The sequence below is a fragment of the Polypterus senegalus genome, chromosome 11, assembly GCF_016835505.1.
Source record: "Polypterus senegalus isolate Bchr_013 chromosome 11, ASM1683550v1, whole genome shotgun sequence".
NCBI classification, from domain to species: Eukaryota; Metazoa; Chordata; class Cladistia; order Polypteriformes; family Polypteridae; genus Polypterus; species Polypterus senegalus.
In genome coordinates this window covers 151,632,586-151,653,103 of record NC_053164.1, presented here as the reverse complement: position 1 = coordinate 151,653,103, position 20,518 = coordinate 151,632,586, and the positions used below count along the sequence as shown (strand labels likewise).

Sequence of the window (20,518 nt, the reverse complement as noted above, 5' to 3'; positions counted from 1 at the left end):
TTTTCATATAACATTGTGTTAATTTACAACACGGATGTAAATGAGGTGGTAAATTATGTACTAAAACATAGCATCATAAATATCATAGCAACTGTCTGTAAGTGGCACTAGAATGATACTAAATGGCAGAATGGCTCAGCAGAGGTTAGTGTCAAACAGAGGAGCATGTACTGCACTGGCTTTCAGAGTATCTCTTCATGCCAGTGTGGGTTGATGCTGACCTCCATTGTTAAATAGGTGCTGTAAAATAGGTTTTAGCAGGTAGCTTAGCACCTGCTGCCAATGAATCTTTACTTAATAATTAAGTGATTAAAGGCGTTATACCTAGACCTCCACTTGTGGATTTAAAGATTACGCTTTTCCATAGCCAATAAAAGTTTAAAGTTTGGATATAAATTAAATGAAGTCTTACAGGCATAGGGAAAAAGAGGACTGAGGTACTGAGAAAGAGAGAAAGAATAAGATTTGAATTGGAAGGAAGTGCTTTAGGTGATGGTTACAATGAGGTGAGAAAATGGAAAAGCCATCCTTCTTAACAAACAACATCCAAAGGCAGGCTATCTTTATTTATCTCCTGTGTATTTATCTCCCCCTTCAATGTGTTGTTTTGATTTAATTAACCAAAGGTAATTTGAACTTCTTAGCATTTAACTGTATGTTAGAGAAGTCACTGTCTTGGCACATGAGATTATACTCAGAATGTCTGACATTGGGGTTTACAAACCAGTAAGATCATAAGATAGATGCTATATACCTCCTTTTACATAATAGTTTTTCATATGTGTGTGTATATACAGTATATATAAATGTGTTCTGATGTACTGTTGGATTTATTGATTTTTCTTTTTTAATTTACATGCAGTCAGGAGATATAGATCTGGTCAATCTCAAAACTAAGGAAACCTGCCAATTAAAGTTCACTCCGTACAGCTATTTTTCCAGAGACATCCCAAGAAAGGTAAGCATGAGCTGGTGTATTCCTAAAGCAACCAGTTAAGAAACACATTTTGGTTCTTCCTTTTGATATTGAATTTGGTTTAGAGTGTAGACTGCAGATCATCAAGTATTAGTCTTCTTAAAATTCAGCAATCATCTTTTCAGTAGCATGTGCATGAAAATCAAGTGGGGCTACTGACTTGCCTTCCAACTGATGGTGCTGTTCAGCAGACATTAAATCAGTAATATAGTTATCTCAGTAGTTTAACTTATTGTTAAAATGTTTATTGCAAACTCAACTTAGTAATCAAGTGGAGAACAAAACCGTCAAAAACAAATAACCACACAGCAGAAATGTATATAAAGTTATTTCATTAGTTAACTAAGGAAATTAAAGAAAAATGTATATATCTAGAAATCATTGATTATAAAATAGTAATTTAATTATACAAGAGTCCTAAAAAAACATGAAAGATATGCAAATTTAAAAAATTCAAAATAGAAGGTGAAAAAAAAAGTGAAAAATAAAAAAATTACTTAACTTCGTTGGCATTAACCCCAAGCGTGACCCAGGCTTGAAATTCTATGTAAATGTGGTTATTCTTGAGTTAGACTCAGGGTAACTTGCAATGATTTGTCAGTATTAAGCCCGAATAACTCTTGGAACAGAACTTCACTGCCTTCTAGTGAATGAAATAACATTATGCTCATGCTGCAAAAAATCATGAATATTTCTATGTTTCTCGCCAATCTAAGGTAACTATCCATCCATCCATCCATCCATTATCCAACCCGCTATATCCTAACTACAGGGTCAAGGGGGTCTGCTGGGGCCAATCCCAGCCAACACAGGGTGCAGGGCAGGAAATAAACCCCAGGCAGGGCGCCAGCCCACTGCAGCTAAGGTAACTAACTCATCATCAATATTCATGAGTGGGATGGAGTCCTCAAATAAAGACAATGACATGTAAACAAGAAGTTGTAAAGATAGTTTTAAAACAAACTGATTAAACCATTAGTTGACAAACTGATTAAACCATTAGTTGAGTAAAGTGATATTGATGACAGTGTGAATCATATATTGGCACAGATAGTGAAACTGATGCATATGGTACTGTATGACCAAACTGCCATGATACACCCACTGAATGCGGTCACCTGAAAGTTCACAGTGGGGCAAGTAGGTGCATAGTAAAAAGGCAAAATGATTGTGATTAAGTGCAAGGACAAGAAAGACATTAGTCCTCTATGTACTGTTCACAATGCTGCAACTTTTATTTGTGTCAGGGAAAATATGGAAGTCACTAAGCCTTACCCTGTGGTAGCCTACAAAAACACAACTGACACATAGATTTTGTAGATAAGTCTTTGACGTTCTATACTCTGATGCACAAGCAACAGAAAAAAGATTATAAGAAAAGTGTGCAAAGAATTATGCTTGTAGTCTCCCAACTGCAACATTGGGCTGTGCTTTGCTGACTGACTCAAAACATGACATGACTAATTCTGCATCAGTACAGCAGTGAATACTAGGCATACCATTCCTGTTGTATTTATGTTGATGATTTGGTAATTATGCATTTGTTATACTTTTTTTTTTTCATTTTTGACTTGTTTTTCTGGCGTAAACTTAATGCTAAGGAAGCTAAAGGATAAAAAGTAGTCCCAAATGCGAAATCCAAAAATTAATTCTTAATTAGTGAGCCAAAAAATTCTAAACCTGAAGGAACCAAAATAAAAAGGTCAGGAAACTCGCCACAAAAGGAGCAACAACACAACAGAAAACAGGAGTAGAATAACAGAACTACAACAATAATGCAGCTAGATTAAGGTAACGTGTGATTTAAGTAGCCCACAGTCGCTCTAACTTGACTTGCTTGTAGCACCTGAGGGCATTTACTTAATCTGGAATCTTGCTCTATTTTTTAAAAAGTAACAAAATAATGCAATCAACAAAACACAGAGGTTCATAATAAAACAAGGGAAAGAAACAAAAAATATATAATACAAATAGCTAAGAAAAGTAAAAGTATAAAGCAGAACAACTTAGACAAAACAGAGAAAACACTATATAAAATATCTAAAAACTAAAACACCAGGCCAAAAGTCAATGCTAATTATGATTTTAAGGTTTGTGTTTTCAACAAATGTGATTTAAAGTCTGATCTCCGGTCAGGGTCGGTGGCAGAACAAATTTAGCAGGGAGACAGATTTTCATGGGAGATGGTGGTGGGATGCATGATTGCAATACAAATTAAGTTCATGTCAATTCATAATAAATACACCTGAGAGTGCATACACAACAAACTAGAGCAAACCAAACTTTGTCAAACATAATGCAGTGCCACAGGTATTTGCTCTCTTGTTCTACTGAACAGTACATCTATGTTCCAAAACTGGATTAAGAATGTTGGAAGGTAGATGGATAGATTTAGTCTGTGAGGTTTAGAGACGTTATCAACTGTCAGATCTAGGAAGGAACCTGTGAGGTCTGTTCTCTTATTATTTGGATATCAGTATTTTAGGTAAGCTTTCTTTAATCAGAATACAATATTGTTATTTTTCCTACAGTGTTTTTAAATCTAAATGGGTTATACTGGATATATGTGCATTTTGTATCTAAAGTGGTTTGGAAAATGGTATGAGGACACAGTAAATGCAGTAGATGTGATGTTCTGCTTTTTAAGATGTGTAACAAATTAATGGTTCATTATTTTAAAAAAACTTTCAGATTGTTTACCACTTTATTATGTCAGAAAGACTATATCTAACAAGTGTAAACTTCCATGTGACAGGTTACCGGAGTGGTTACTGACTGTGACAACAAAGCACAGTACATTCTTTCAGGTACCTGGGATGAAAAGATGGAGTGTGCAAAGATTATGCAGAGCAGTTGTGGCAACAGCACGTCCGAAGGGAAACAGAAGACTGTGTACCAGACCCTTCCTCCCAAATTACTGTGGAAGAAATATCCTTTACTGTGAGTGAGTTATTATATTTGATCCTCATTAAATGCACTGACCAGTAGAAAAGACAAATCTGGCAATACTAATCAATGTAAAAATATCCTAAAAGTAAATTGAATCCCATTAGGAGATACATCTCAATAATCTATTTCAAAGTGATACCTGTTTCTGTTGTATTCAACATTATTTTTAACATAATGACTATGTGCTGCTTACATGTTCTCCCACATTCCAAATACATGTCACATCGGTTGGTGTTTTATCATGGAGTGGGTGGGACACCACAATCCGTTCCAATGTAGATATATGCACTATGGTTACTGTTAGTGGCTATCTGTGAATCTTCAACTCCATAAGTACAGAGACGCTCAAAAGCAGCTTGTAATGCTTTGAGCAATGTGATGAAGACCATGGAGCGGCTGCTGCTTCACCACCTGAGGCCACAGGTCCACCACACCTTCGACCCTCTGCAGTTCGCATACCAGGAGAAGGTGGGAGTGGAGGATGCCATCATCTATATGCTACATCGATCCCTCTCCCACTTGGACAGAGGCAGTGGTGCTGTAAGAATTATGTTTCTGGACTTCTCTAGCGCCTTCAACACCATCCAACCTCTGCTTCTTAGGGACAAGCTGACTGAGATGGGAGTAGACTCATACCTTGTGGCATGGATCATGGACTATCTTACAGACAGACCTCAGTATGTGCGTCTCGGGAACTGCAGGTCTGACATTGTGGTCAGCAACATAGGAGCGCAGCAGGGGACTGTACTTTCTCCGGTCCTGTTCAGCCTATATACATCGGACTTCCAATACAACGGAGTCCTGCCACGTGCAAAAGTTCGCTGACAACACTGCTATCATGGGCTGCATCAGGAGTGGGCAGGAGGAGGAGTATAGGAACCTAATCAAGGACTTTGTTAAATGGTGCGACTCAAACCACCTACACCTGAACACCAGCAAAACCAAGGAGCTGGTGGTGGATTTTAGAAGGCCCAGGCCCCTCCTGGACACAGTGATTATCAGAAGCGACTGTGTGCAGAGGGTGCAGACCTATAAAATACCTGGGAGTGCAGCTGGATGAAAAATTGGACTGGACTGCCAATACTGATGCTCTGTGCAAGAGAGGACAGGGCCGACTATACTTCCTTAGAAGACTGGCGTCCTACAACATCTGCAATAAGATGCTGCTGATGTTCTATCAGACGGTCGTGGCGAGTGCCCTCTTCTACGCAGTGGTGTGCTGGGGAGGCAGCATAAAGAAGAAGGATGCCTCATGGACAAACTAGTGAGGAAGGCAGGCTCTATTGTAGGAATGAAGCTGGACAGTTTAACATCCGTGGCAGAGTGACGGGTGCTGAGCAGGGTCCTGTCAATCATTAATAATCCATTACATCCACTAAACAGTATCATCTCCAGACAGAGGAACAGCTTCAGCGACAGACTGCTGTCACTGTCCTGCTCCACTGACAGACTGAAGAGATCGTTCCTTCCCCACACCATGCGACTCTTCAATTCCACCTGGGGTAAACGTTAACATTATACAAAGTTATTATCCGTTTTACCTGCATTTTTATCACTCTTCAATTTAATATTGTTTTTTATCAGTATACTGCTGCTGGATTATGTGAATTTCCCCTTGGGATTAATAAAGTATCGATCTATCTAAACAAATCTTTATGTATCCCACCTACTTCACAACAAAGCAATTGCTGATAATTGGCCCTGAATGTGTCAGTGTGGGTGTGTACACTCTTCAGGGGCTCAAATCAGTATTTATTTTTAAATTATTTGAATCTCCTGCTGCTATAAATGATTCATGTAGGTTCATTGTCATACAGCCCCAGCCATCCAAAATGTGACTAACTTTTTAATGACACAAGAGTTTTTATTGCATTTGCTATATGAACAGGCCACCTCCTGGTGACCCCCAGGGCAAGCAAGAGGGGCAAACTACCTCTTGGTGGTACCAAATGGGCAAATGACTGGGCACCACCTCCTGGCGGGTCCAATTGGGCAAATGACTGGAGCCCACTTCCTAGGGGTCCTGAATTAGGGAAACAAAACAGGCAGACTACCTTCCAGCACTTCTAACTAGGCAAACAAAACAGGAAAAGTACCTCCTGGTGGTCCTGACTGAGCAAAGGAAACTGGAGGCCACCTCGCTGCAGTCCAAGCAGAGCCTAAAAAACTGGCATACCGCCTCCTGGAGGTCTCAATAGAGCAAACAAAACTGGCACACCAAATTCTGGTAGTCTCCTCAGAGCAAGCGGATGGGGTAGACCACCTCCTGGATGATGCATGACACACATGTTATAAATAATTTTTGTATGCAATTTGGATGTAGTAAGTTAAGATTACTATGCACTGATGATAAAGGGTGGTGCTCATCTTGTGTTTTTGACTATTTATTTAAATGCTGTTTCTTGTGCTTTAGGGAAAACGCAGAAAATATGTACTGCTTCTCTGAGCTAGCACTGACTCTCAATGAGTTTGAGGAAGGAGTTGCACCAACAGATAGTCGTTTACGACCTGACCAGCGTCTCATGGAAAACGGTCTTTGGGATGAGGCAAATGTGGAAAAGCAACGGTTAGAGGAAAAACAAAGATCTGTACGCCGTAGGAGAGAGGCTGAATCAGCAGAAGCTCTTAATGGAGGTAAATACGGTCTGTCATAAACGAATGAATATTTCGATCATGTTTCACAGTTATTGTTCCAATGAGCAGTTCACCAGTCTTAGCTCTTTCAATTAGGAAGCAGGGAATCATGTACAGCGCTCTAAGGGGCATATAGGAAGTAGTGTTTCTTTATGGTCAGTGGACTTTGAGATAGGATATTACTGGCCACCCTCTGCAAGGAAAAACAAAATGAGAGTGGGAATCAGAACTGGCAGTGGATTTATTATACCTAAGAAGAGAAAGAAAACTATTGCAGACAGCAGGGACCTTTGCAAAAGGGTAAACAGTCTGTGGTGTGTTTATTTAGTTTAATTTAGTTTATGTGTTTCCTATTTGTGTATATTTTTTTTTGTTTTTTAATCTTAATTTTAATGTTAAATTACACTGTTTATGAACTATTTATTTTCTGGCACCATTTTGGTTCAGTTTCTGTTTAGCATAACAAATTGGACCTGTTAAAATATATATTAAAAAACATTACCAACACTACACATCAGTATTTTAAAAGGCCATTATCTGGACTTGGCCAATTACCTCCCAGATTTCTAACCCTTTTTTTTTTATCCTTCCTGTGAAAATCATCCCTTCTCATGTCATCAGCCGTCTCTTCCATCCTTATATTCTTTAGTCCTCTCCTTCACTTTACTCTTTGCACTTCCACAGAAGGCTGCCTTTCTAAGACTTACATACAACCATATAACCAAACAATTTTGCCTTGTTTCAAATAATATTAACATATTAGAACTTTGTTCAAAATCACAATCAATCAAAATAACAAACTTTCAATCCACATGAAGCGCATTTGATGCAAATCTTTGCCACCAAATACAGTCATCTCCTTCATAGGCAGGCCAGACACCAACACCAAAAACATGCCCTAATGCCAGTCTTTCACATTTATACTTAAGTTCACTTGTATTTTCTGCATTGTAGCACACTAGCTTCATCAACCTACACTAGGTCTTTACTTATTTTAAGTGGCTGCCATAGTTGGTATATGGAAACAAAAATGAGACAGGACAAGAAAGGCTAGTTCCATTGTTTATAAGAAGATTTGATTTTATGAATTAGACAATGTCAGCTGTGAAGACATGGTAAAATCAAAAATGATACGTTTGGCGTTTCAACAGACAACAAATTCCAAGGAAGACATGAAGATATAGCTGATAAGCTAACAAAATGTACACAAAAACAACAAAGAAGTGTAAATGCAAAGTAATATCAAGAGAAAACACACAGTTCCAAAATATGGTTATGATTAACACTGAGCATTCTCAAATAATAAACATGGCATTGAGTTGCATTAAGGCCAGTATATTAATCAGTCATTAAACTAAACTACACTGATATTTAAATGTTTCAGTTGTTCATCTGTTCAACTGGTGTTCAAATATAAGGACACCAAATCCAGCATGGCTGGACAGTTTTCTTCAGACATTCCCACCAAATGTCATACCACCTTTCCTGTTCTGTCCCTTGTATGCAGTATTCATCTATATACCTTCTGTTTCACTCCACCTCTACATTGTCATGTTTTTCTGTGAATCTGAAAAGCTAAAAATCACAATCCTTACATTCTAACCTCTATACTTCTTTTTTCCTCACTGCTTGTCTTTCATTTGTCTTACCACCAAAGTCCACAGACCATCCGATCAAGGAGCATGATAAACTAGATTTGCTTCAAATGTGGTATGAGTTTGTTCACAACTTTCTATTTATCACTGACAGGTGGGGACACCCATGGCCTACGTTGTATAATTTGTATTCATTTTGTGGCGATTGGAAGTGGCTTTTTTAAAATGAGATCTTCTTTCCTATATCTGGCTTCTTTAGTCACTTTTAAAGCCACACAGAGACACAGTAATTAATTATTAACAGCGACCAGATAGATTGAATTTGTTTTGCTACCATTTCTTATAGCATATATTTGAATGTTTGTGAATAGATCATGTTGATACAAATTAAACAATTGAAAGTAACGTATCCCTTTAGGTCAAACCAAGCGAACCAAAAAGTTACATATCCATATAACATAAATTAAGTAATCTGCAGTACGTTCTTTTAAAGGAAAAGTTTGGTATTTTTCAAGTCAAACTTATTTCTTTACAATTATGGTATATATCCATTTGCCACATAAAACTGTGTTCTAAAGTGAAGCGCTTTTATAGATTTAAAAAAAAAAAAAAAAAATCCATTCTGCTTTTGTGCATTGTAATGAAGGTAAAGGATTCAACATGAAAACAAAAGCCTTACTTAACACTTACCAAATATGTCCATTTTGAAGTGGCAGAGGTTTTGATTTAAGACAGTGTGGCTTCCCCAATTCTGGAGCATGCTTGTGACAACAAAAATAAACCAGAAATAAAATCAATTTTATCACAGATGTTGCTATTTAATTGGAGTAAAAATATATTTCTTGCTCGCTTGTTGGCTCACCTTCCAATTCAACAAATTGTGAAATCTTCAGGCAGTGTATTAATCTGGTTGCATCTCTGCAATTCTGTTTGTTCAATGTTTATTCTAGCATGGCTTGTAACAACCAACAGAGAAGTGTTCAAATCATTTGATTTTTGTTTTCCTAAATAGTGCCTACTTTTTTTCCTATTGCATTCTGTGTTGTTGTTTTACAGAGCCTATGCCAAAGAGTCATGCCAAATTTAAATGTGGCGGTGGAAAGCACACATAAGAGTTTCATTGTACTTTGTACACGTAATAATAAATCTGAACATTTTACACTGCATTGTATTTTTATAAAAGCCTTAAATTTTTGAAGGAGCAAAAATACCTGTAAGTTGATACTATCTCAAGATAAGTTCACAGTGCCAATCAATACTCAACTTACTTGATGTATTGTGTCATGTGCACACATGATAAAAAAAAAATATGTTAGAAAATGAAAAAGACCTAGTGTACAATAGAGTCAAACCATGGTAAAATGGCGCACACAAACCAAATTATCAAATATTAAAGTGCATTTTGTTTCACATTTCCCAAGGATATAGTAATAAAAGAACTGATACCAATCAGTCCATAAACACACATGGAGAATGTGCAAACTCCATGCAGATCCACGAGCTGTAAGGCAGAAATGACAGCTCTGGTGGGAACACTATCTGTGCTAAAGCAGCTGTTCTAAACTTATGTTTAGTTTTAAATTAGTATCCCTATTAGATCTTGTCATTTCGTTGCACAATACGTGCACGCATAATCTTAGTCTCAGTAGACTGCCAAAACACATGCTTCAATGATGAAGGACAAACTGGCCATTGCCCATTCTGCTAAGCTTTTAGTAGCACACAAGGCCTGCTAAGACAGTAGATTTAACAGAAATGAAGAAATCCAGTTTTACCTTCCTCTAACCTATATTCCAGAATACTGTAAATGACTGAACTGCAGTTCTTACCATATTAGGGTCAGCCTGTACTTCATCTTATAACAAAGATGTGAATAGCAGTTGAACTGACACCTTTGTAGAGACCCCTTTCACACCAGAAGGCTCCAAATTGACCCCAAGTCCAAACAAAGAGCTGTAATTTAACAAGTCACAACTGTGATGGACAAAATAACATGCCCAAGAGCAGGGACTGCTTTTTTTTTTTAACTGGAAGTGACTTTAACCAATATATCTTCCTTGAAAAACTAGCTGCACTTATCTCTGTTGGGGGAAAGCTGTGGGCACTCTCTGAAAATCTCTCCTCTCTGAATCCTAAAAGCTTTCTTTAGGGAGCTGAAAGCTGAGATCGCCTCTGTCAATTCAAGTCCTGTGACAGTAACTAAGCTCCAGTCTCAGAACACTGAAAAACAGATATTACTTCAAGAAGGGAACCTCAGTATCTAAACGCTTGTGCCAGAAGGAATAATGCTTTTCACTATGAAGTTGCAAAGAAAATAGCAGAAAAAGCCTAACTGAGAAGAGCAGGATACCTCTCTTTATCTCCTGTTTCAGTCACATTCAAAATGTAAGGTATATAAATCCCTGGGTCTGGTTAGTTGTGGTACACAACAATCTGAATCTCTCTCTAAGTGCATCTCTTGTCATGATGAGACCCTGGAAATCACTCACCTTGTAATGGTCATATATCTTAAAGCTTTATTGTTTAATGTATACTGTCTGCTATGCACTGCCTTTTATATCATTACTTCTTATTTATTGTCTTTAGCTGTACACTTGTAAAAATGTTTATGGTTCCTTTGTAAATATTTCAGTTTACAACAAGATGCGTCCAGTAAAGTCCTTCAAGAAAGCTCATTCTTGCTGTTTTATGCAGATGTGTTGAGTTGTTCAGACTCTCTACTGCCATGCTGCACAACGGCACCGAGTAGGCAAAAAAAGAAACCTTGAATTGTTGAACTAGCACTAAATCATTTTAGACAGAGTTTGTTTTCATGGTTACTGTTCTCTTGTTAATCATTGGGTATGGAAATTCTCCAACCATTGTCAAAATGTCTACCTTTGTACAAGTTAAAAATTTGACTTATTCCATTTTTAATTGCACGCAGTATCCTACATGGGATGCGTCAGACAGAATAATGATTATGAAGCTGGAAAGTGGAGGTGTGATGGTGAATGTTGTTAGTGCATATGCCTCACAAGTTGGGTGTGCAATGGATGAGAAAGAAGATTTTTTGGAATGAGTTGGATGAAGTGATGAACAGTGTACCCAAGGGACAGAACATGGTGATTGGCGCTGATTTCAATGGACATGTTGGTGAATAGAGGAGACGAGGAGGTGATGGGTAGGTATGGTGTCAAGGAGGGGAATGAAGAAAGTAAGAGGATAGTGGATGGATGTGGCTGTGGTGAATACATATTTTAAGAAGGTAGGAACATAGGGTGACATACAAGAGTGGAGGAAGATGCACACAGGTAGATTACATCCTATGCAGAAGAGTCAATCTGAAGGAGACTGAAGACAGCAAAGTGGTGGCAGGGGAATGTGTAGTTAAGCAGCATAGGATGGTGGTCTGTAGGATGACATTGAAGATCAAGAAGAGGAAGAGAATGAGGACAGAGCCAAGAATCAAATGGTGGAATATGAAAAAGGAAGACTGCAAGGTTGAGTGTAGTGAGGAGGTAAGGCAGGCACTGGGTGGTAGTGAAGAATTACCAGACAGTTGGGAAACTACAGCAGATATAGTAAGGGTGACAGCAAAAAGGGTGATTGGCGTGACATCTGGACAGAGGAAGGAGGAAAAGGAAACCTGGTGGTGGAATGGGGAAGTACAAGAGAGTATACAGAGGAAGAGGATGGCAAATAAGAAGTGGAATAGTCAGAGAGATGCAAAAAAGTAGACAAGAGTACAAGAAGATAAGGCGCAAGGTGAAGATAGAGGTGCCGAAGGCTAAAGAAAAAAGCATACGATGAGTTGTATGAGAGGTTGGACACTAAGGAGTGAGAAAAAGACCTGTACCGATTGGCTAGACAGAGGGACCGAGCCAGGAAAGATGTGCAGCAGGTTAGGGTAATAAAGGATAAAGATGGAAACTTACTCACCAGCGAGGAGAGTGTGTTGAGCAGATGGAAAGAGTACTTTGAGAGGCTTATGAATGAAGAGAACGAGAGAGAGAAGAGGTTGGATGATGTGGAGATAGTGAATCAGGAAGTACAACGGATTAGCAAGGAGGAAGTAAGGACAGCTACAAAGAGGATGAAGAATGGAAAAGCCGTTGGCCCAGATGACATACCTATGGAAACATGGAGGTGTTTAGGAGAGATGGCAGTGGAGTTTTTAACCAGATTGTTTAATGGAATCTTGGAAAGTAAGAGGATGCCTGAGGAGTGGAGAAGTAGTGTACTGGTGCCGATATGTAAGAATAAGGGGGATGTGCAAGACTGTAGTAACTACAGGGAGATAAAATTCATGAGCCACAGCATGAAGTTATGGAAAAGAGTAATGGAAGCTAGGTTAAGAAGGGAGGTGAGGTGATGCCAAGAAAGAGCACCACAGGTGTGATGTTTGCTCTGTGGGTGTTGATGGAGAAGTATAGAGAAGGCCAGAAGGAGTTGCATTGCATCCGACAGGGTGCCTCAAGATCAATTGTGGTATCCATCCATTCATCCATCCATCCATTATCCAATCCGCAATATCCTAACTACAGGGTCTGCTGGAGCCAATCCCAGCCAACACAGGGCGCAAGGCAGGAAACAAACCCCGGTCACGGCACCAGCCCACCGCAGGAGTTGTAGTATTGTATGAGGCAGTTGGGAGTGGCAGAGAAGTATGTAAAAGTTGTACAGGATATGTGACTGTGACTGTGGTGAGGTCTGCGGTAGGAGTGATGGGTGCATTCAAGGTGGGATTGCATCAGGGATCAGCTCTGAGCCCTTTCTTATTTACAATGGTGATGGACAGGTTGGCAGACGTGGACTATGATGTTTGCTGATCACATTTTGATCTGTAGCAATAGTAGGGAGCAGGTTGAGGAGACCCTGGAGAGGTGAGGAATGAAGGTCAGTAGGAACAAGACAGAATACATGTGTGTAAATGAGAGGGAGGTCAGTGGAATGGTGAGGATGCATGGAGTATAGTTGGCAAAGGTAAATGAGTTTAAATACTTGGGATCAACAGTACAGAGTAATGGAGATTGTGGGGATAGAGGTGAAAAAGAGAGTGCAGGCAGGGGTGGAATGGGTGGAGAAGAGTTTCAGGAGTGACAGACGGATATCAGCAAGATTGAAGGGGAAGGTCTACAGGACAGTAGTGAGACCAGCTATATTATATGGGTTTGAGACAGTGGCACTGACCAGAAAGTAGGAGACTTTGCTGGTGGTAGCAGAGTTAAAGATACTAAGATTTGCATTGGGTGTGACAAGGATGGATAGGATTAGAAATGAGTACATTAGAGGGTCAGCTCAAGTTGGACGATTGGGAGACAAAGTCAGAGAAGCGAGATTGCGTTGGTTTGGACATGTTCAGAGGAGAGATGCTGGGTATATTGGGAGATGGGTACTAAGGATAGAGCTACCAGGAAAGAGGAAGGCCTAAGCGAGGGTTTATGGATGTGGTGAGAGAGGACATGCAGGTGATGGGTGTAACAGAACAAGATACAGAGGACAGAAAGATATGGAAGAAGATGATCCGCTGTGGCGACCCCTAACGGAAGCAGCTAAAAGAAGAAGATCATCCTACATGGGATATTATTATTGTGTTGCTACACTTGTCATTTGATATATGTCAAGACACATATTGATGTACTCGAGCAAAATCATTATGCTATTCTTCTCAAACTTCAGTTATGCTAGTCTGTGCAATATGGAAGAATACAACTCAGACTACTACCAACAAAAAGATTTAGATTTTGCCCTGTGCTCTGTGATTTCTCTCCGTAAGTTCCTTATCCTTGTCACTTCCATAATGTGCTAGACTGCTGCTTACTCCTTTACCACATATCATTTTTCTGGTTATTATGGTGGAGTTAAAGAAAAGCTATAAAAATATGAAATGATTACTTTTCCAATTAAATGAGTTGTCATGCAGTGATAAATGTATTTTATAATATGTTTTAACTTAATTTTTCGATGTGTAAACTAAACATTTAAATTCATAACCTTTCTTTTCCACTACCTATACAAATATATAATGTACTTTAGAACAAAAAGTTTTAGGCAGGTGTAAAAAACTGTATCCATCCATCCTCTTCCGCTTATATGAGATCGGGACGTGGGGGCAGCAGCTTGAGCAGAGATGCCCAGACTTCCCTCTCCCTGGCCACTTCTTCTAGCTCTTCCGGGGGAATCCCGAGGCATTCCCAGGTCAGCTGGGAGACATAGTCCGGGACAACCGGGCCTCTTTCCGGTTGGACGTGCCCAGAACACCTCACCAGGGAGGTGTCCAAGAGGCATCCTGATCAGATGCCCGAGCCACCTCATCTGACTCGTCTCGATGCGGAGGAGCAGTGGCTCTACTCTGAGCCCCTCCCAGATGATTGAGCTTCTCACCCTATCTTTAAGGGAAAGCCCAGACACCCTGCAGAGGAAACTCATTTCAGCTGCTTGCATTCGCAATCTCATTGTTTCGGTCACTACCCATAGCTCATGACCATAGGTGAGGGTAGGAACGCAGATCGAATGGTAAATTAAGAGCTTTGCCTTACGGCTCAGCTCCTCTTTCACCACAATAGATTGATGCAGAGCCCGCATCACTGCAGACGCCGCACTGATCCACCTGTCAATCTCACGCTCCATTCTTCCCTCACTCATGAGCAAGACCCCTGAGATACTTGAACTCCTCCACTTAGGGCAGGATCTCACTCCCAACCCTGAGAGGGCACTCCACCCTTTTCCGGCGGAGGACCATGGTCTCGTATTTGGAAGTGCCGATTCCCATCCCAGCCGCTTCACACTCAGCTGCGAACCGATCCAGAGAGAGCTGAAGATCACGGCCTGATGAAGCAAACAGGACAACATCATCTGCAAAAAGCTGTGACCCAATCCCGAGTCCACCAAACCAGACCCACTCAACACCCTGGCTGCGCATAGAAATTCTGCTGCAGAATAGATTTGGGGCCAATCAAATGCCTCCTGGATAATATTATATGATGGATAAGTATCTTCTTTTATTTCTTAGCATTGAGGACACCAATAATCCTGACCAAACCTCCATTTTCAGAATTGCAGCCCCAGGCTTGCAAGGAACCTCCAACATGCTTCACTGTTGCCTTCAGACACTCATTATTGTACTTCGGCGAACAACCTGCCTTCTGCTACAGGCAAATATTTCAAATTTTGACTCATCAGTCCAGAGCACCTGTTGCCATTTTTCTGCACCCCAGTTCTTATGTTTTCATGCATAGTTGAGTTGCTTGGCCTTGTTTCCACATCGGAGGTAGGGCTTTTTGGTCACAGTTCTTCCATGAAGACCTCTTCTGGTCAGACTTCTCCGGACAGTAGATGGGTGTACCTGGGTCCCATAGGTCTCTGCCAGTTCTAAGCTGATGGCTCTGCTGGACATCTTCCATTTTGGAAGGCAAGTAAGCATGATGTGTCTTTCATCTGCCACACAAAGTTTCCTTGGCTGACCACTGCATCTACGGTCCTCAACTTTGCCAGTTTCTTGGTGCTTCTTCAAAAGAGCTTGAACAGCACATCTTGAAACCCTAGTGTGCTTTGAAATCTGCACCTGGGAGAGACCTTTCTGATGTAGTATAAACTACATTCTGTGTTGTTGCTGTCTTCCACAACCTCTCCTTGGTATAAGCAGAATTTGGCTGTATTTGGCTGTTCCTTACCCACTTTGAAGCCTCTTAACACAGCTGTTTCTGTTTCAGTTAATGACCGTGTTTTTATCTACATATGAAAATGATGATCATTAGCACCCGTTTGGTATAACTGGTTAATCATACACCTGACTATAATCCTACAAAATCACCGACGTTGTGCAAGCATACGTATAAGAATTGATGTCACACCAAATATTGCTTGGAGTTAGATTTTCCTTCAGTTAGTTCACTTTGCATTTTGTAAATTGAAAAAATAAATAATTACAATTTATATTTGGAAAAGCTTTGTTACTTTACATAATTTTTTTACACCGGACTAAAACTTTTGTACAGTATTGTATGCAATGGCTCAGAAATTGTGCTGCATCAGTTGTATTATAAAACTGCTTGAAAATGTTATAGTGACTGCCAGCCATAAAAATAAACACTTTCATTCCTGACTGCCAGCCATAAAAATAAACACTTTCATTCCTTTAATTTATAGGTGAATACCTGAAGATTGGCATTTAACACAGTTTCAGCCTCAATTGCAAGCCATTGCCTTTAGAAGCCCCCTCAGCCAAAATGTTTTTTGAAGCACCATATACCTCAACATGCTCTCAAAGCATACACTCTGAGATTCTTTCCATCACCACAGTTTCTCATTTTCTTATTATTTTTGTCCTTTTTATCCATAGGTCGAGTGTATGAAAACTATCAGCCTCTGTGGTTTGAGAAGAAGGTTGATTCTGCCACTGGAGAAATGACCTACATGTATAAGGGCGGATACTGGGAGGCTAAAGAAAAACAAGACTGGAAAATATGCCCTGATATTTTTTGATGGAATCTGAATCTCAAATGCCAGATTGGAAAATGTCACAGAACAACACTAGAAAACAAATGTAGGGCAGAAACTTGGACAGTTGGGTGAAACACAAGAGACCAAAGGTCAAGAGGCTTCAATGTCAAAAGTCAATTTCTCAACAAGGGTAACAGATTTCTAATTAATACAGTAAGTGTGAAGAATTGCCTTGAGAGTTGGATTTATTATTAGGAAATCAATTTTTTGCACTCGAACAGGAGCTGTGAAGTGGACATTGTTGTGGAGGAAGCCAATGGTGATGTTTAACAAAATCCCAGACATAAGGGCCCCATTCTTCTGTTACAGAATAAAGAATTAAATACTTCAGCCATATGAACCTTTACAGGAGCAACAAGTGTTTACATATCAGATATAATGTAACCTTTATTCTTACTGTACTACACTGCTATATTTAATAATTATCTTACAATATAATGACGATCCTTAACAAAATGGTAACATGTTTAATTAATTAACTTACTTTTAGGACAATCCCACAGTGGCAAGATTGGGCCCATAGACATTTTGAAACTTCTCTCAACTAGTTATAAAATCAAACCTTTATTTATTTTTTTTTTTTTAAGTTAAATGTGTTTCAAATATATGAATATAAGTTAACTTTGAAATTATTGATACAAAATAGCACAGCCTTCTATTTAATAGATGTATGTACATTGTTATTTGAAAATTCTTTATTATGAAAAACAGGCTGCATTATGTCAGTTTTTTACTGATGGCATTGCAAAAGTCTTTGTAAGGGACTACCTATTATGATTCATTTTTCTTTGTTTTTCTTTTTTTTTTGCTTAATCTAATGCACCTGCAGGCTAAGGTGAATAACTATGACATAATCACTGATTTGTATGGAGCACAATTTCTATATTCTATCTAAATATGTATGTCTGATCATTTTATTGCCATTTTATGCTGATACCTTTTCTATTATACTTTCCAGTGAATCAAAACAAACACCATATGCACAATGCAATAGTCATGGTTATATACAGGGCCATAACTTTGATGAATGGAATTTATAGATAATAGATGTATTCTGAGGCCCAGGATCAATTTTCAAGCTCATGTCAGGTGTGGACGATTAGTGAACACAAAATACAATTTAGCATGACATGTAAAGGAAACCACAAGGAGAAAAATCAATCAGGTTGTACGTAATTCATTATTTACTAATACATTAGCACTGTATTAGCAACTCAAAATACCAACAGATGATGTTCAAAAACTTAATTTTCCTGTTAAAATGCATTAGTGCACCACTACCTCTACAAAACTAATGTGAGATTCTTTATACATTATACAAAACTTTTCAAACAGATTATCAACTTCTATTACTGGATAGTGCCCATGACCTCCAGACCAAAAACTACCCAACCATAATGCTTTTAATAATAATGAAATGCAACACACATGGAGATGCCAATAATCTGAAATTATTGAAGAAACAAATTTAAAAAAATATCTTTACCTAATTGCGCAGTTGCACATCATTTGGTATTTGGCTTATTTTTTTGCTATACTATCATAGTACTGTACTTGAATACAGAATGTATGTTACTGTCACCTCTTTCAATAGTAGCCTAAAAGTGTAAGATTTCAGTATCAGTAGCTGTCTAAAACTTTAAATATTAAATTAAAACAAGTGCAGACAGACAAAAAAAAAACAATTCCAGTACAAACAAATGTTCTTTCTGACATTTCGCTATGTATAGTAGAAACAAGTTAATTTTACATTTGTGATTATGCAACTATTAATTAAACCTCTGCTTGTGTTGATTTATTTGTCTTATCTAGAGATAAAATATAATATACATATTTTTAAAACATGAGACACACATGATTTGACTTTTAGTGCCCGATTGTCTGTTGTCTGTTACATAGAAAGACAGAAAGAATGATAGACAATTCACATGACTGTAGATCATCTGAGGCCAACTCCAATCCTGGGGCTCAACAATGGCTGCAGGTTTTCATTCTAATGATTTTCTTATTTAGTGGTCGGCTTGTGCTGTTAATTAAATTCTTTTGCCTAATTTGCTTTATTTTCTACATAAGACTCACACCTCTTAAATTGCTTCTTTTTTGCTTTACTAGCAGCCAAACGATAATGAGATACGATATAGAAAAGGTGAAGGTCTCAGAAATGTTGATCTGCTCAGGTCTATAAAACATATTGATAATGTTCTTGGAAAAAAGAAAATCATTCTGGAAATGTCTGATGTGTCAGAATGAGAGCAGCAACAGGCCCATGGAATTAAATAACAGGTTTAATTAACAATAAGAATTGACTTCTAATTAAGAAACTGGTTGGAGTGAAATTGGTTAGAGTTTGAGGCTGCCATATAAGCAAAAAAGATAGAGGACGGAGTCTTAATAGAAACAAGGCAATAAAATGAAGGGAAAAGAAGTCAATTAACAGCAGAGGTTGATCACTGATTATGAAAGTGGCAGGAAGAAAAACTTACAGTCACCGTAGCCCTCCAGAATCAGAGTTGGTCACCTGTGCTCTACGTAAGTGGTGTACGCACAACTGTCAAAAATGGTCCCTGCATTTCAAAAAATGTATGTTGCACTAACTAGTCACTGCTCACCAGAATTGCATAACAGATGCAATCTATCAATTTGTGCACTGGAGGACTAAATACTATTATATTTGGTTTTAATCTGAGGCATCCTGCATTTTGTGAAACTGTCTTAGTTAACTAGTCACACTTTTCCTTCTGTAAGTAAATGAGTCTTAGCATTTGTCAGTCAGTCATGGCTGTCCGACAATGATGCTGTTCACTCATTTGTCCATTTATGTCACTTCCCCTCCTGTGCGATGATGGGATTGCAGGCTAATTCGGGAAAGGCACACCCAGGGGCATAGTGGGCAAGGTCCTGGGCCCCCCAGGTACACTGGGTTGGTTTCGATGGTAATGTCTTGCCATTGTCTTCTCCTCTTGTTGATGGGTTCATTGTTGTTCAAAGTAACAGACTTCTTTAATTATTGTCCAAAGCGTACAGTCTCCAGCAAGTGTCTCAAGCTGCATACAGTATGTGGAATGGAGCAGGCCTTGAGAGAATGCTTCAAGAAATCCTTCAAGCATTTCTTTAGTCCATCTTGAGGTTAGAATCCTTCAGTGAGTTTACCATAAAAATCATTCAGGGAAGCTGAGACTCAAGAGGATGACATGCCCACTCCACAAGGATGTGTAGCACTTCTAGTGTGTAGATTTGCTTGTGGTAGGGAGTCCAGGACTCGCATCCATAAAGAAGTGATGATATACATACCCTGTGATATACCACAGCCTTGGCTGCCATGCAGAGATTTCAGTTACAGATGACACGCTTGCTTAGGTGAGTGACTGCAGAGGAGGCTACTCGGAGGCAGTTCGCAATCTCCTCAGTCACAGAGGCATCGCTAGATAATATTCAGAGGTAGGGGAAGAATTGTGCGTTTCCCAACATCTTATTGCCAATGTTGATGGCCACTGGAGGATCTGTGTTCTGTGAGGCAGTCTGAAGTGTCAGTATCTTGGAGGTGCCGATTTCCTGGCCCATTCAGGAATAGGACGAGTGTAAGGACTCAACAGTCCTCTGAAGGCTTTCCGACTGAAGAGCTACGCCAGCAACATCGTCATCATACTGGAGTTTATATATGATAATGATGAGGAGTGGGCTGACAATCTTCAGAGTTTCAGCATATTGCCATCCAGTTGGTACCAGATCCACACTCCCATCAGTGCCATCCAATGCATTTCTGGATAGAAAAGTGACAGTGACAAAGTAAATGTTTAAAAGCACCGGAGCCAGGACACAGCCTTGCTTGACATCAGCAGTGATTTCAAAGGGAGCAGGTGTTTCTCCGCCAACAAGGACT

General features: G+C 39.2%; 1 protein-coding gene across 10 annotated transcripts in view; it reads left to right on the top strand.

Moving 5' to 3' along the window:
• Positions 1–18,432, top strand: part of LOC120539626 (oxysterol-binding protein 2-like) — a 257,524-nt gene extending 239,092 nt beyond the window's left edge. For all 10 annotated transcript variants that reach the window (XM_039769915.1, XM_039769912.1, XM_039769911.1 and 7 more), the window contains 4 exons: positions 863–958; positions 3,732–3,916; positions 6,339–6,559; positions 16,478–18,432. In XM_039769915.1, the coding sequence (XP_039625849.1) occupies positions 863–958; positions 3,732–3,916; positions 6,339–6,559; positions 16,478–16,620 (645 nt within the window). In that variant the 3' untranslated portion in view covers positions 16,621–18,432. The remainder of the gene's footprint in view (positions 1–862; positions 959–3,731; positions 3,917–6,338; positions 6,560–16,477) is intronic.
• Positions 18,433–20,518: the final 2,086 nt, after the last annotated feature.